At 49.3% G+C, this 16,735-nt stretch overlaps 1 protein-coding gene across 1 annotated transcript in view; it reads right to left on the bottom strand.

Moving 5' to 3' along the window:
* The window catches only part of rftn1b (raftlin, lipid raft linker 1b), a 94,233-nt gene that overhangs the window by 14,073 nt on the left and 63,425 nt on the right, over window positions 1-16,735 (bottom strand). Inside the window, exon 7 of the mRNA XM_079276022.1 lies at window positions 10,773-10,891. Coding sequence (XP_079132148.1) covers window positions 10,773-10,891 — 119 coding nt within the window. The remainder of the gene's footprint in view (window positions 1-10,772; window positions 10,892-16,735) is intronic.

Raw genomic sequence — 16,735 nt, 5'->3', positions numbered from 1 at the left:
GCCGCAGCTGCATTTTTTGTTCCGGAGGTTTACGTTGGAACCACTCCCAGAAACGGGCTCTCTTTTCAAAGCCTTGCCCGGAAAGTAAATTGAGAAATAATTTTCTTCTGTGATGGCGCTTGCTGTTCTTTGGAGTAGGTGAGAGTTAATCACAGTCCCCGGAGTCTGGCTCCCCTCTCTCCCTGACTTATTATGCAGGGCCGCCTCGCCGCATCAGCACTCCAGCATCAACCCTCCGAGCCTCAAAAAGAAAGCAATCGCGGCACCATCTTTGTCTCCGATGTTATCTGTGCGACTATAAAGAAGGACCACACGGTGAGAGGAGAGAGGAGCTGTAGTTCAACAACCACGGTTGAAGCTACTTTAAATTAACTCCAGGTTGTTTCTTTTTGCTGAGAGCATCTCGTCACACAGATAAACACATTTGTACCTTGGAGCGACGGGATCCAACCGCCTTGCTGAAGGGCATCTCAGCATGGAGAGCAGAATATGTCAGTGACTTTCACTGTCACAGTTCTCCCAGCTGATGACGGCAGCTAAAGCAACAACTGCAAAGGCAATAACCCACCTCTCACCGCAACGTTTTTGATGTTAAACCTACAGTCTATCATGTCCCGAGATGGTATGGAGATGTTATCCAGTGTTTGGGAACTTGGTTCCGAAGACGGTTTGTTTTCAGCCCGATGGCGAGGGGAGGGGGCAGCTGCAGGTCAACTGGAGGCTCAACAAAAACACCAGTATATTGTCTCTCTTTAAACCTCCCTCCACCGACTCAGCAAGGCAGACATAACAAACCATAATTCTGTTTTGCACCAGCCCTGAATGTCATTTTGCAGACAACTGGGGTCAGCAGCTCCGCAGACACGGTCCAGTAATGATGACGCAAATACCTTTAAAAAAAAAGGGCATTCAGATCCTGATCGAGTGCTGTCACAGCAACAGGAAGTTCAGCATCCAACATGTTTTAAAGCACGTTAAGGACTTCTTGTTCATGTTGGCTTTGGCATGGCTTTATTTACTTTATTTTTTATTATGAAATGTGGACATCCTTGTTGCCCAGAATTATAAAAACTTTGATCCCTCTTTCAAATATCCATCATCAGGTCAACTTTTTAAGTTGTCCAATGCTTTGGTTACACCGATGCACTTTTTAAGTTCCTCCAAAGTTCATCCAAACTTTTGACTTTTTACATGGTATGAGTCGACCGTTGAGTCAAGACCAAACTATGCGGCCTGATAACGAGATGAGTCAGAGCGTGGAGTTTACTGCTCCTCCTCTGCTCTCACTGAAAGCTTTTATCATGTTCTTTTACAGGGGGAAGAAAGACACTGTTTGATGTTTGAAACTGACTGCAATGTGGGCTCTGAGTCAGATCACCAGACAAATCATCAGCTTTAAAGCGACAGCCCTAATTATTTCATGATATAAAGAGAGAGGGCCCAGAGCCACATGGTGACAGGGGAGCCCAGAGTTCTTCCCTGCGTCTCCGTTTGCTTTGTTAAGTTTGGTAAGAAACCAGATGTTTGTTTTTAACTGATCTGATTCTTCTAACCGTAACCTAGTTTGCTGAAGAGAGGAACAAGAGATGAAGACACAGTTTCTGTGTCATGTTCACCTCAATTTAGACTCAAATCTGCCTCCTTACTGTTCACTTCTGCTCATCACTCCACCCAATGTATTACATTACATTATTATTGTGTTACTGATGTGTAAGCAGTGTTCTACTGCTGTCACTGGTCAAGGTGGAGCTAATTACTACTTTATATACAGTCATGTAAGTCTAGTTCACCAACCTCTAAAAAGATGAACTGCTACAAATTTGTTTACATTTCCTTTTTTTTATAAAAACGTATATGTTTACATGAATTTGACCTCTTTGGGGCCTCAACCATCTCTGACTATTAGAGGGGACCTTTGTCTTTGGTGCACTGCTGATAACTTCTGCCAAACTAGGCATTGCTGCTTTGCACAGTATAAAATCATCTTATCATATTCTGTAAATGTAAAATCTTTATCTGAGTCACAGAACACACACGCTATGTATATCTATATGTATGACTGAGGCGTCCTTGTCTATGTCCTAAAGTATTTCTTCAAAGCGTCCTCCCTGCCACACCGACTCTGTGATGTGGGGCCCTAATCCCGTTTCCTTAGTTTCCTCAGAGTGTGAAGTGCTGCTCTTTAAAGCCGCGGATGCAAGTGAATTCTGGGAATGAGTGACAACAATGTCGGCGCTGCTAAGCTCCTTTCGCTTGCTTTGACTTTGGACTGCCATTTCCTAAATTTGAACTCCACTGAACAGCTTTTAGCTTGTCTTTCTGCAGGAGTAGACACACACACACACACACACACACACACACACACACACACACACACACACACACACACACACACACACACTCTCTCTCTAAACTCTCCTTGCAGTCATTTAGGTGACGAGTTGTGAAGATCAAGGAGCGAGCAAGCCTGCCAACGTCGTCACCGTGCAGCGCTTGAAGTGGTTGAGAGAACATTTTACTTCCCGACAATCATGCAGACGGTAAAGCACACACAGCTTCTTATTATGTCGACCTTTAGATCCTCTATCCATCTGAAGTCAGTTGTTTCAGCTGTAAATTATTTCGTGAACACCAAAGTCATAAAACAACAGTTATTTGTTATGTTCTAGCTGCACTAATAAGACCCCTAAACACTGCTTTTCTGGTGGTAACAAAGGATCTACTGAGCAATCTGTCTTGCTGTCTGCTCTTACCAGTTTCCTAAGTTATGCATAAAGCGTTGCAATCATTTTCTTGCAGGTTTTGTTTTTGTTGATATATATTTTTCAGTAGTAGAACCAAGCTACAGCTCTGCTGTTGCGAATTAGTGTAATAAACACCGAAGCCAGTTTTATTGCTCTGAAAAGGAACATTTTAAAGGGTTGGAAACAAAAAGAAACAAAAAAACAAACCTTCTCATTTATCTCCAGTGGCCTTTCAGGATCCTTTCTGTTTCATGTGCTGCGGTTTGGAGATTTGTGCTGCCCCTTGAAACGGAGGTGAATTGACCTTTTATTTGTGCTGCTCAAAATTCATTCACCCTCTCTACGTTGAGGAGGTGCACACTGAGATCTCATGCATGGATGGATACCACTGGGTGGAAGTGTAAAATACACTTTTTGGGGTAAATCGACCCTTTTAAGGGTGATGCTTTACAGACCCATTGCCTGTACATTGATTTTTGACTTCTTTGTCCCTGATTTTCCTCTTGGGGGCACCGCACCAGGATTACATGTCAAAGTCAATTTACTAGTTGTAGGGAGTACACAACCTGTTCCACAACCTGTAAAACATGTTGTCTAATGTCTTCTCTGGCTTTGAGGGAGCTTTATCAAGTCTGAGAAAACTTGAGTTCGGTTATTTTGGGCTGAAAACTTTAAAAAAAATAAAAGATGTGCATTACACGCTGTGGGCATTGAGGAATAACATCAGGATCTAAGGATCTAAGGAAAGACATGCATCACTAGAAATACAGAGATGTCATGGAGAGGGGACTGTTTGAATGTTTTCGCTGGTTTCCCAACTGACTTGGCAAAGGTTTGATTGGCAGATAGTTCTTCTCATCACCTGCCAAGCACAGTATAAAAGTACTTGCCCTTTTCCAAAAGGTTTCCAATGACTCCTCCTTCGACGGGTCTGTGTAACAAACCATCCGGCGGGTCAGGTTTCCGAGACAAGGCCGTTATCGCGTCACCTTGTGTTGTCAAAGTACACTTTTTGCCTTTGCACTCTTATAACACTGTCAGACTTGCAATGACTTGCACTCGCCCTCAAATCGACCTCAACAGAACCAGAGATATTGTCTCCTTTGCTCCACACATTCTTCTTCCTTGTCAAATTCTGGCACCTACACTTCCCACAATGCAACTTGATTGCAGTGTTATGCTAGCAGCGGGTACTGTAGCCTCTAGCCGCTTGCCTCGAGCAGAGATGAGTAGCGTTCTAACGAGGTCTGGTAAAGTCAAAGCGGTCTTTGAAGCTCATGATGTTACACTGAGTGAAATGTTCCAACCGGAGACGAGATGTTTTTTAAGGCTGCACCATCAGGTCAGATGCAGATATTCTACATCTCATAAACGGTTCCCTTATATTTCTAAACTTTTATTATGGTCTTGAGAATTTAAAATACTGCTCGCTGCACGACATACGTTTGTCATAATGGACCCAACGCTGGCAGAGTTGAAGTGGATAATGGTGCTTTAATAAACAACATATTAGGAAGGTACGAAAAGACAGGATGAGAAGCTTCTAGGAAATATCAGACCCGATAGACGTCGGTAGTGCAGGTGAAAAGCAGTTCATCTTTGAAGGATGAGCTGATTTTCACCGCAGCAGCTCATTGCGAGCAAACGTATCGGGACCAACCCTCGCTGAGGCCTGAAGGAGGCATTGCCTTGTTTGCTTGTTGCTCCTTTGAAACTCTGTGAGAGGAAAGAGTGCTTTCACAACATTAGTTTCATGGCAGCTCCTGAATCGATTTTCCCACTGGACATGAGCGATGCGGAGCTGCTCCTTTATTGGAGTTTCACAGCAGAGACCCCTGATGAGTTCTCTATTTTGAGCACTTCACCACCATCCATGTGGTTCCTTTTGATGTCATTGTCACGTTCAGGCAGCTTCTGCATCTTCGGATGTATTCAGAACATCCGTCAATAATCTGTGTTGTTTTGCTTTTCATGAAAAGAAATGTCGAACAGCTCTGAAGCACTTTTAGTCAGAAGACATGCAGCCTTACGCTGGACACTGGACGTATGTGGCGTATGTGGATGTCTGTCACTTATCATTTTATGCATTTTGCGCTTTTTCTTCGGGCTGCACTGAAATCTTAATTTCTCTCTGATTTGTTTTGAAGTCAGAATGTTTTCACATTTGTTGGCTTTTCATCATTCTACTTAAAACTATTTTTGAGACCTTGTCCGAGTAGAACTAAACTAACTAAATTAAACTAAACTCTCAATGACCTGATAAGATGAATGTATTTTATATGTATGTTTAGCCGGGTGCTGCAGATTCGTCTCAAGGCAATATAGCTCCAAGAAGTTCTTGAAGGATTACAGTATGCGATGGAAGGATATATTTACAATGATAAACTAAACTCGGGTAACTTTGCCCGTTGGGAAGCGAGACGTGGTGAATATCAAAATAAATGACACCATAAGTTACTTAGGGGCGACGGTCGCGGCACAAAGCCTTAAAGAGATAAAAACAAAGGAACCGAATCAGATGAAAGGCCTTCGACCTGCACACCCCGCTGGGAGCCGACACCGACACCGCGCTGCTGGGTTTCAGATTCAGAACCATGACTAGGACTGAGCGGGGCAGACGGTCAGACCCTGCTGCAGTAAAATGAGAGGTTTTCTAACGGAAACACCATCGCGTCTGTCCACAGGGACGGACAAAATCCACACCTCACAGTATCTGTGACTTTATACAATGTAATGTCACCTCATACAGATGTAGCTACGTATAACAGGAAAGGGGAAAGTTGACCGAGGATCAGGCGGCTTCAGAGCTTGCTCAGTTGGGCGGGACTTATGAAGGGTCACTTGTTGTCAAACCCATTGAAGAAGTAATGCACGGCACAAGAGATGAGTTCAATTACTTGTACTTCATTTTAGAAACTCTGCTTTTTTTTCCTTCTCTCATACAAATTCCCCGATTACTTCTCCGTTATAAACGGAACAATACTAAACAACTTTCTTATTCCATCAGTGATGAACAGACACGGTCCCTGAGACGATACACCACCACTTGACAACAATGTAAAGGATTGCGATCCCTCAGTGAAACGGCTTCCTCGTCCTCTCTGAGCGCCGTACATCCAACCGCCTTTCAGACTTCTGGATGAATAGAACTGTAGCGCTTTAAGGGGGAAAACAAGATGGCATATATAAAGAAGAAGAGAAAAAAACAAACACGCAATCAGTATTGTGCCGTATATTTCATTGTGATTATCCCGCCACTGAAACAATAATGAGCTGTGAGGATACTCTGCATATCAATTTTCAGGCAGTTATCACAGTGAATGGGGATGATGTGAAGCCCTGATCGCCCTTTGTGAAGGAGTGTGCTGTCAATCTGATTCGGCATGGTGCAGATTGTGTCAGGATCCAGGATTCCCCTGTCTGTTATTGTGTGCCATGTGCTCTGTGTTTGTCCTCTGCCTCCAGACACCTCCCATGGCCGCACCCTTAATCGTGCACGGCTGAGGACACTCAAGCTGATCACCTCCTGCAGCCTGACACACCAGACTCAGGGCCCCTTAATGAGTATCCTGCCACTATATAAGCTCTGGCCCTGCAGTCTGGGAGTGTCAGGTCGTACCGTCTTCTCCCGCTGAAACCCCGTGGTTCCTCTGCCCGCCTTGTGTCTGTGGATTACACTCCGCTCCTCTGCCCTCCTTGTGTCTGTGGATTACACTCCGCCGCTCTGCCCTCCTTGTGTTTTGTGGATGCGCTCCGCCGCTCTGCTCTCGTTGTGGTCTACGGATTACACTCTGTCGACTCCAGTATCGAGCCACGGGACTTCACGCCGTCAACTCACCAGCCCTCCAGTGTCGAGCCACGGGACTCACACCGTCGATCTGTCAACTCTCCAGTGTCGAGCCACGGGACATCACACTGTCGATCTGCCACTCGGGTGTCGGACCACGGGCTCCACACCTGCACCCACCTGTCTATAAATAAAACCTGTTTAACATTCACTTCTGTCTCCTGTGGTCTTGCGTTTGGGTCCTATCTGTGAACTCCCGTGACAGAACGACCTGACCATAATGGACCCAGCAACCACAGGAGCAGCTACGCTGGCCGGATATAGCACGCAGCTGGAGGCACACCAGCAGAGGCTCATGGAGATGCGTCAAGCCCTGCAATCCATGGAAGCTGAGGTCTCTGAGGGGGACCCAGCAACCACAGGAGCAGCTGCGCTGTACAGCACTACCAGGCTGCTGGAGGAGACGAGACGTTCCCTGGCGAAGATGAGACGTTTCGCTGCGGAGGTTTCTCGGGTTGGCTGGTGCGGGCAGGAACTAGCCGGGACAGTCAAGTCTCCACCAGTTCCAGTACCCGCACTATTCCCGCCTGTCCTCGCTCCGCCGGTCTGGGAATCCCCCGTGCCGGCTCCGAGTCCCTATGATGGAACACTGGGGAAGTGTCAAGGCTTCCTGTTGCTATGCCAACGGGTGTTTGACCGACAGCCCCTGACTTTCGCCTCAGACAGGTCCAAGGTGTCTTACGTGGTCTGCTTACTGCGGGGAAGGGCTTTGGACTGGGCCATGTACACGGTGAGCAGCGACCAGCCTAATACTGTGGGGTATGTGGACTTTGTGACTGCTCTGATGAGAGTTTTTGACCCTCTGGGGAACTCTGAGTGTATGGTCAAGCGCCTTCTCAGCCGGAGACTGAGCCATGCAAGGGTAGCGGAACACTCAGTGGCCCGGTCGACTCCGGCTCCCCGTAGTCAGACTGCATTGCAGCCGGCTCCTGTTCCTGTCACCTCTTCGCCGCAGCTAGCTCCGGTTCCTACCGCCTCTGCGGCACAGCTTTCGCCAGTCCCGGCCGCCGCCGTCTCCGTACCGCGGCGACCTCCAGTCCCGGCCGCCGCTGTCTCCATACCGTGGCGACCTCCAGTTCCCGCCGCTGCCGTCCCAGATCAGCAGCGACCTCCAGCTCCCGCCGCTGCCGTCCCAGAGCAGCGACCGCCAGTTCCCGCCGCTGCCGTCCCGGAGCAGCAGCGACCTCCAGTTCCCGCCGCTGTCATCCCGGAGCAGCAGCGACCTCCAGTTCCCGCCGCTGTCATCCCGGAGCAGCAGCGACCTCCAGGTCCTGCCGCTGCCGTCCCGGAGCAGCAGCGACCTCCAGTCCCAGCTGTGGTCTCGGAGCCGCAGCTATCCCCGGACCTCGCGGCCGCGGAGCCAGAGCCGCTCTCTGGTCCTGCCGCCGCAGGGCCAGCTCCAGTTCCTGCCGCCGCAGGGCCAGCTCCAGTTCCTGCCGCCGCAGGGCCAGCTCCAGTTCCTGCCGCCGCAGCTCCAGTTCCTGCCGCCGCAGGGCCAGCTCCAGTACCTGCCGCCGCAGCTCCAGTTCCTGCCGCCACAGGGCCAGCGCCAGTTCCTGCCGCCGCAGCTCCAGTTCCTGCAGCCGCAGCTCCAGTTCCTGCCGCCGCAGCTCCAGTTCCTGCCGCCGCAGCTCCAGTTCCTACCGCCGCAGCTCCAGTTCCTGCCGCCGCAGTCCCAGTTCCCGCCGCAGCGCCAGCTCCAGTTCCTGCCGCGGCCGCCTCTACGCCAGTTCCTGCCGCCGCAGCGCCAGCTCCAGTTGCGGCCGCCTCTACGCCGCAGCCCGCTCCAGTTCCTGCCGCCGCAGCGCCAGCTCCAGTTCCTGCCGCTGCCACCTCTACGCCAGTTCCTGCCGCTGCCGCCTCTACGCCGCAGCCCGCTTCAGTTCCTGCCGCCTCAGCGCCGCAGCCCGCTCCAGTTCCTGCCGCCTCAGCGCCGCAGTCCGCTCCAGTTCCTGTCGCCGCCTCCGTGCCGCAGCCTCTCCCACACCCGGCCGCCGTCCCAGAGGCGCAACGACCTCCAGTTGCCGTCTCTGAGCGGCAGCGACCTCCAGTGCCCGCTGCCGTCTCTGAGCAGCAGCGACCTCCAGTGCCCGCTGCCGTCTCTGAGCAGCAGCGACCTCCAGTGCCCGCTGCCGTCGCGGAGCAGCAGAGACCTCCAGTACCTGCCACTGCGGCACCAGCATCCTACTCTCCAGAGCCCTTCCGCCCGCCCGGCCGTCCGCCGGAGCACCCGTGTCCGGAGCCCTTCCGCCCGCCCGGCCGTCCGCCGGAGCACCCGTGTCCGGAGCCCTTCCGCCCGCCCGGCCGTCCGCCGGAGCACCAGTGTCCGGAGCCCTTCCGCCCGCCCGGCCGTCCGCCGGAGCACCCGTGGCCGGAGCCCTTCTGCCCTCCCGGCCGTCCGCCGGAGCACCCGTGTCCGGAGCCCTTCTGCCCTCCCGGCCGTCCGCCGGAGCACCGGGGGCCGACGCTCTTCGGCGGCCCCGTGGCGGGTCAGATCCTGTCACCCCTCCTCCGGACCCCCGCCGCCCACCCTAGTCGGCCTTATAGCTGTGGGGACATCCCTCCTCCGGACCCCCTCCGCCCGCCCTGTGTTGGGTCTTGTGTTACGTCTGGAATCCGTGCCTTAAGGGGGGGGTACTGTCAGGATCCAGGATTCCCCTGTCTGTTATTGTGTGCCATGTGCTCTGTGTTTGTCCTCTGCCTCCAGACACCTCCCATGGCCGCACCCTTAATCGTGCACGGCTGAGGACACTCAAGCTGATCACCTCCTGCAGCCTGACACACCAGACTCAGGGCCCCTTAATGAGTATCCTGCCACTATATAAGCTCTGGCCCTGCAGTCTGGGAGTGTCAGGTCGTACCGTCTTCTCCCGCTGAAACCCCGTGGTTCCTCTGCCCGCCTTGTGTCTGTGGATTACACTCCGCTCCTCTGCCCTCCTTGTGTCTGTGGATTACACTCCGCCGCTCTGCCCTCCTTGTGTTTTGTGGATGCGCTCCGCCGCTCTGCTCTCGTTGTGGTCTACGGATTACACTCTGTCGACTCCAGTATCGAGCCACGGGACTTCACGCCGTCAACTCACCAGCCCTCCAGTGTCGAGCCACGGGACTCACACCGTCGATCTGTCAACTCTCCAGTGTCGAGCCACGGGACATCACACTGTCGATCTGCCACTCGGGTGTCGGACCACGGGCTCCACACCTGCACCCACCTGTCTATAAATAAAACCTGTTTAACATTCACTTCTGTCTCCTGTGGTCTTGCGTTTGGGTCCTATCTGTGAACTCCCGTGACAGATTGCTCTGGTGAAGCAGTTTTTTTTGATAAAGTCCCAGTGGAAGAGTTGATTGGATCTCCTGGAACACTGGCTGTGGGTTCGGCGTCGTTCACTGTTGACATTTCTGAGGAAGCCTTGACATCCATTAAGCTGTAACAGTATTACCGTTCATCTGGGAGGAGGCAAGGCTTTACTGCTGCCACCAAGACGACTGCAGGAGCCTTTTCTTTATTTATTTTTATTGGCACATGAGGCCATCAGCGCTGGGCTGGACAATCACAGAGCCACATTTTTAGGGGACAAAAGTCTCCTTTCACACTTGGACAGCCACGGGCCACAAAAAAAAAGGTCGAAATTCAATTACAGTGATAGCATCGGCAAACACACAGAGACACACAGAACCAAACTCATCCGCACAAACGCATGCAGCTGCATGCACAAACACACACACACACACACACACGTACGGCTGAAAGGCAATGAAATGGCCGCAAACCCTTCAACTCCAGACAGAAATCAATTTCCAACTTGGAACTTGTGCTGAGGAGAGACTGTAATCAGAAAAGGGCTTGTTTGCTCCTGATAAGACAAGCGACCACGACACATGTCCCATACATTGAGATTTGACAGATTTGCCTTTGGGGTGGTTGGGGGGGGGGAGGTTGGCTGTGAAGAGGGTCTGGAAGGGCACGATATCTGAGTGACAACTGATTTCTACACAGGAGGTCCAGACTTTCTAAGAGGATTTGTGCTCCAAACAAGCTCGGGTAATGCGGCTTAAATATATTGTTGAATAAGACATTGAAACGCGCATTGAAACGAAATAGAAATTATTTCCGACAACCTTTTTAAAGAAGAGCACAAAACCCGCGACGCTTCGAGGAAAAGACAAATCTCTCCACTCACGTTAATGACGGTCCACTGCTCCACTACGATTGCATCGTATGTCTGGGTTGCCGCGTTCGGCTCAACCTCGCTCGCTTCCTGGAAGATGAAGACGCTCTCCACCGACTTCGGCAGCATATCTGCAGAGAACAAGAAGAAGGAAGAAATAAATCGAGGCGTGAAGAGGGTAGTTACTGGATGGAGCGTGTCTGTCTTGTCTCTGCGGCTCCTGTTTTCGGCCCTCCAGGCCGAAGGAAATGGAATGATATCACTCGGCCACATTCGCACACAACCCTTTATTACACAGCCAGTGGTGTGGGCCATTTGTATGAGCAATGTGCACTTATACATTATGCAGGGGGACAGTGTAAGAGAAAGGAGCAGGTATTCCCCTTCTGGGATGTTTAAAAAGAAGAGACGACATTATGCGCCGGTCAATAGACATTGACGCTTTAGGCCACGAGTGAGATTGTGTGCCGCCGACCAAATAGATTTTCTAAGCTTCTCTCCTCTTGGAAGCTAACAATCGCAGGACACCCGAGACAGAAACGGCGCTCCGGCCCCCGAGAGCCGGGACCCCTCTCCACCTAACGTCTCTTGTTATTCGTTTGATGCACGTGCACGTTACATGCAGACACACACACGCACACACACACACGGACACAATACCAGGGTCCAGTCTTCCCGGCTGGCCTGAGTGCTTTCTCATTACTCCCACACCATTTACACACTAATGCAGTTTGCTGGGGCCCAGACACCAATACGAGACACTCCACATTTCATTACTGGGCCCTAGTAGGGCGATAGAGGCTGCTGGGGAGGAAAGAAAGAGAAGGAGGGAGGGAGCAAGACAGTAGGAGAGAAGGAGGGAGGGAGCAAGACAGTAGGAGAGATGGAGCGGAGGGATGACAGGCTCTTTTATTACCCTCCCCTGCCTGAAAACCTATTTCGGACCTGCGCACGCTCAATTGAAGACATCTCTCAGTAAAATTGGTCTTCATAACCAATTAATCTACCAATTTTTGGGAGATGGATTTACTGCCACACTGAAAGTTGATCTGGTTTCCATTTTTCAAGCTCACAAACACTTTTCAAAGACGAACATATCATTGCATTTGATCGGTGTCTGTGAGCAGAGATGAGCTCAGACTGCTGACTCAGCTGTCCAACAGACGGCTGGGGAGAGAGGCCGAGGTGATTCTTTCTGTGCCCTTAATTAAATGCCCTCAGTGTTACAGTTACAGTTACTCCTCTTAGAATACACAGCCCTCCATCTGAGTATGAGAAGCAGAGATGATAATAGTGACGGTAGTAATAATAATTGGTTATATATAAAGACGGGTGAATGCAGGTTTATCCAGACGGACAGGGGGAGAAAAATGAAGTGTTTTTGAACGTTAAAGCATGTGAACGTATTCTATGAGACATATGAAAGGACTGCAATCGAATAAAGCGTTCCCAACATTCGCATTTGCAAGTCCACGAGCTTTCACACATCGCCGTCTGTGCGTTCAAGTCCAGCTGCCCGCCGCCGAGCCGCAAAGTGACCCCCCCCCCCGCCCAAGGTCACGTCTGCCGACATGATTTAAACATGTGTGCCAGGCGCTGCCTCACAGAGCTGGAGACAGGCGGCTGACAGCTGATCTATATTTCAAACAGGATAAGCGGAACATCAAGAGAGAGGGAAAAGAAAAAGAGGCCGTGTGTGTGTGTGTGTGTGTGTGGGGTGGGGGGAGTGGATTGGATGTGGCTCTTCCCTGTGGAGCCAAAGGTTTAGCAGCTGACTGGTACCTGTATGTTACCGGGCAGACTTTAGCTGGTAGAGAGAGAACCGCGGATTAGCTTTCTCACACCTGTAGAAAGGATTCATCCTCATCCACCCCGGAAATACATGCTCTGGCAACGACGCACTGACTAACATGGTACAACTTCAAGATTATTATATATTTTTGAGACTATTTTATAAAGAGAGAGCGTTTCCTCCAGGACTGCCTTTCAGTGTAAAAACAAAACAGCGGCATAAACATTTGTGGATCATCGCCAACGCTGTCGAAGCGCTTTGTTGGACTTGTGCCTGCTGAGGTACTCGTTTATTGAGATTATCGCTCTGCTCATGAAAATCTTAACAGATAAATGGCACCTCTTCACTTCACAGTCACTCTTTCAAGCACTGCAATTGGGAACATGATCTAGTTTTCCATTCAACAAGTGTGTGTGACAGTGGTGGGTGCTCGTGTTTAGCCCGGGTTGTGCACGTTCTCACTCCCAACTGGTCAAATACGGCAGCTGGGTCACTGGCCCTCCGTGTCAAACTCTGACGCTCTACTGGACCTCGGTTATGGCGTTAGAAAGTAGGAAGTCCGGTTATGGTCTAGAGACGTTGGCCTATTTTAATGTTCTTATTTTAACCAGATCACGATCTTTTCCCAAACATAACAAAGTACTTTTGCTGCCCAAACCCAGCCAAGTTGCTGCCTGTGAAAACGAAAGTTTATTTTGAAAAGACGAGCACGTGCAAAAGTGAACTGAACTGCTTGGTTGACATTCCAGTGCTAAATGAGCACAGAATAACTCAGGACACATGCTGTGCAGATACAACCTGTGTACACATAACTACAACCACACAGAAACCCAAGTGTGCACATACGTGTACACACACGTGCACAGACACTGCAGTTCTAATTCCATCTCTTGTCAACTTTTGTTGCACATGGTTTCTCTTTACCTGAATTTCTTTTTACAGAATAATAGGGGAAAAAAAATCCTTATTGTATTTCCATATTCCCTGTATCTCTCTTGCTCTCTCTCTCTCTCTCCCTCTTTTTTTCTCCCCCTGTTGGCTTTGCTCAAATATAGCAACCGGTGAGCGCTGACTGTCATGCATATGAATAGCTAAATGTCTCACACCCGGGCTACAAATCGTCGTTGTGGCTCTGGAAGATGGCTTAAGCTATACGAGTAACGCATTCAAACTCCCCGTCAACACCATTACTGTCAGTTCTTCAGTAAACAAACTCACCCCCCCACCCTGCTCCCAACGCGGGGAGATGGTGTGAACGTATGTGTATTTGGTGTGTTTAAATGTTTGTGTGTCTCTGAAGGTATATGTGGATGCATGCTGGCATACTGCGTGTGTGTGTGTGTGTGTGTGTTTGCAGGCAGTGCCACAGTTTGTATGAATCTTTAATGCGTGTCTTATGACCGTGGAGGGACCCGCGTGCAGCTGAGTTTCTGTAAATTCAATATTGCTGTAATATCCTACCGTGTGGCTCGGCCGAGGTCTCCACTCACTGCAAACAATCCTGTCACGCCAGACAGGACTTACACCATCTGAGCGATATGCACACAAATACACACACATGAATGCAAACAAAGCCCCCCGAATGCTTTCTTATTCGGCTTCACCATGGAAACCCATCTTTAGAAGGAGCACAGGGACCAACATGGTGCGTTTTTGTTGTGTGAGAATGTGCATCCCTCTGGACCATGGCACAGCCGACTGTCTGAGACGATAGAAAGGTTTTTACACAGTTTTTAGGAAAAGACTCAGAGACGGACTGCAGGAACATGTGCAGTGATGCACAGGCTAAAACAAAAGGCAGGTCATGTATGAACTCTAGGTCCACAACAACAGACTCGTGTGTTTTCAGAGTCACATATTTTCTCATTAACGTTACTGTGAGGGGCCTTCAGCTGGTAATGAGCAGTCTGTTTAATACGGATGCTTCTATGTGACCCATATAAGTAAACGAGCTCTGCACCCCGCTGGGAGCCAACACCGACACCACGTTGTTGGAGACCCGGGCCGTATTGCCGGAGGCGCGGAACAACTAGAAGCAGGACTGAGAGGAGCAGACTGTCAGACCCTGCTGCAAGAAAATGAGGTTTTCTAAAGGGACTCTGGTACCCAGAAACACGACCGCTTCTGTCTTCATGCAGGGAATTAAAGTTCCTCGTAGTGACGAGAAGTAACTTGAATCAGTTTCATGGGATTTGTAACTCTAAAAATGTATTTTAGGTTTAAAAAGTCTTCAAAATAGTAAATAAATCCTCTGAATTGTGCTGATTCTACCAATTAAGCGGGATGAGAGCATAAAGATCAGTGAGATGGAATTCTACAGAAGCAGCGAACAATTTATGAAAGGAGAATAAACCACTTTATACGAGTGTCATACACTGATGTATCACCATGCTGATATTTATTGGATATTGTCCATTCCCCCTTCACACCCTCTGTGATTAAAGTATGCAGCTCTTTAAGTGCTTTCAAGTTGACTATAAATCACGTGACTCTTTGGAATTTAGGCATCATTTATTTTAAATCAATTACTGAATGATGGGCTTTGCTTAACAACAACGCAATCATGGTGTTGATGTACGGTTTACTTTTCATGTGTTACTGTTGACTCGCAGTAAGACGGTGTTGGCATTGGAAATATATCTTTATTGTATTTGGGTGGATGAGTCATGGCGGATGGGAAATCTGTTGCACCTCCAAAGTTGCCAAATTTGACTTCATAACAAACCATTGCCATCGACAACATAAAGCAGGCAGGCTCTGCAACACATCTTTCTTTTGGAGAAATAGTGTAAAACAAATATTCGTCCAACAGGATGAAAGGGAAAAAAAGGCCCCAGGGAGGTCAGTCTTTGAAAACACACAATCGCACTCATTAGACTTCACGTGCATCTGCCGGTACATGAAAGCTGAAGCGCGCTGCTTTGCTCTGTAGCTCAAAACAAGGCCGGCACCGTCGCCACGATCGCCCATCCGACCGCGAGCGTCTCTCGCTGTCGGTTCATGTCCTTTCGAGTGCTGCTTTGCTGTCGCCCGTGTCCTTGATGTTTACGAGGTCGAGATGGTCTCCTGCATCGTGTCGCGCGCCTCATCGTCAATTCAGAAACTCGTCTCAAAGAAGAGTCGCTAAACATGGAAACGGCAGGAAAGGATGCTGATTCTAGAGCCGAGCTGCGCGGCTGTTTTATTTAATTAGCTGCTAACAGCAAACGAGGTGCCGCTTTGATGTTTTACTGCCAGCTACTCTCAAGAGACCGACATCCACAAAGTACAGCGTTCACCTACGTAAAGTTGTCTGTTTTCTAAAGTGGCTGAGCCCAAGCTGTGGGCTGAGTTCACTCCTATAAGTCTGTGAAGGCAGAAACTGTTTCATAACGCAGCCGATCTGCATCCAATCCCACCCAGTAATTTCACTGTTCGAGAGACGCATATCTTATCAGCGCATGAAAAATGCAAAATATGTTAGAGGACCCTAATAAGCAGAAGAAAAAAAAATGTACTCATGATAACACACTTCATTACTCCATTCTCAGGACATGAAATATGCAGGGAGGCAGTAATTTGTTATCAGGTTAATTATCTATGTTTCAGAGTTGCTGAGGCGTTCACTTTCCCAGATTAATGAATTATGACTGTTATTTACTCTGGCTGGCTGATTTCTCCAGTGTCACAGTGAAGCGCAGAGCCGCCGGGGTCTGATGGAAGAGGAAAACCCAAACAGGAAATAGTTTAAAAGAGGATACTAGACAGCTACGTGAACTCGAGCTTCAAAAGCATCCTCCACTGGTGAAAACAGACTCCGTCCTTCTATCATTTATGGGGACACCATAGCCAACCAAAATCTGTGTTCTGTGTGTACTAGTTTAATTATACACTTTTCAAATAAACTATGAATTATACAACCACGATTTTCGGAGACAAAGCATCCTTTTTTGTGTCTGCTGTCCATGGTGCTGAAAGGTGTGCTCGGTGGGTGTGTCAGGAGCTGAAATAATTGTCCCTCATCCCGATGAAAATGCCAGTGGTGCATGAACGTGCGCTACACTTAAAAGTTTGAGGGAGTTGAAAATACGGTCAACCCACTCTGTCTGTTTGGAGTGCTTACATTTTGCAAATAGACACGTGAAGCAATTGTGGAAGACTTTGACCAACTTCTGATGTTAGCCATGTGTTGGATGTTACCTTC

The sequence above is a fragment of the Melanostigma gelatinosum genome (genome assembly GCF_949748355.1).
Source record: "Melanostigma gelatinosum genome assembly, chromosome: 9".
In the NCBI taxonomy this organism is placed as follows: Eukaryota; Metazoa; Chordata; class Actinopteri; order Perciformes; family Zoarcidae; genus Melanostigma; species Melanostigma gelatinosum.
Note: the sequence above shows the minus strand (reverse complement) of the source record. Positions and strands in the feature narration are given on the sequence as shown.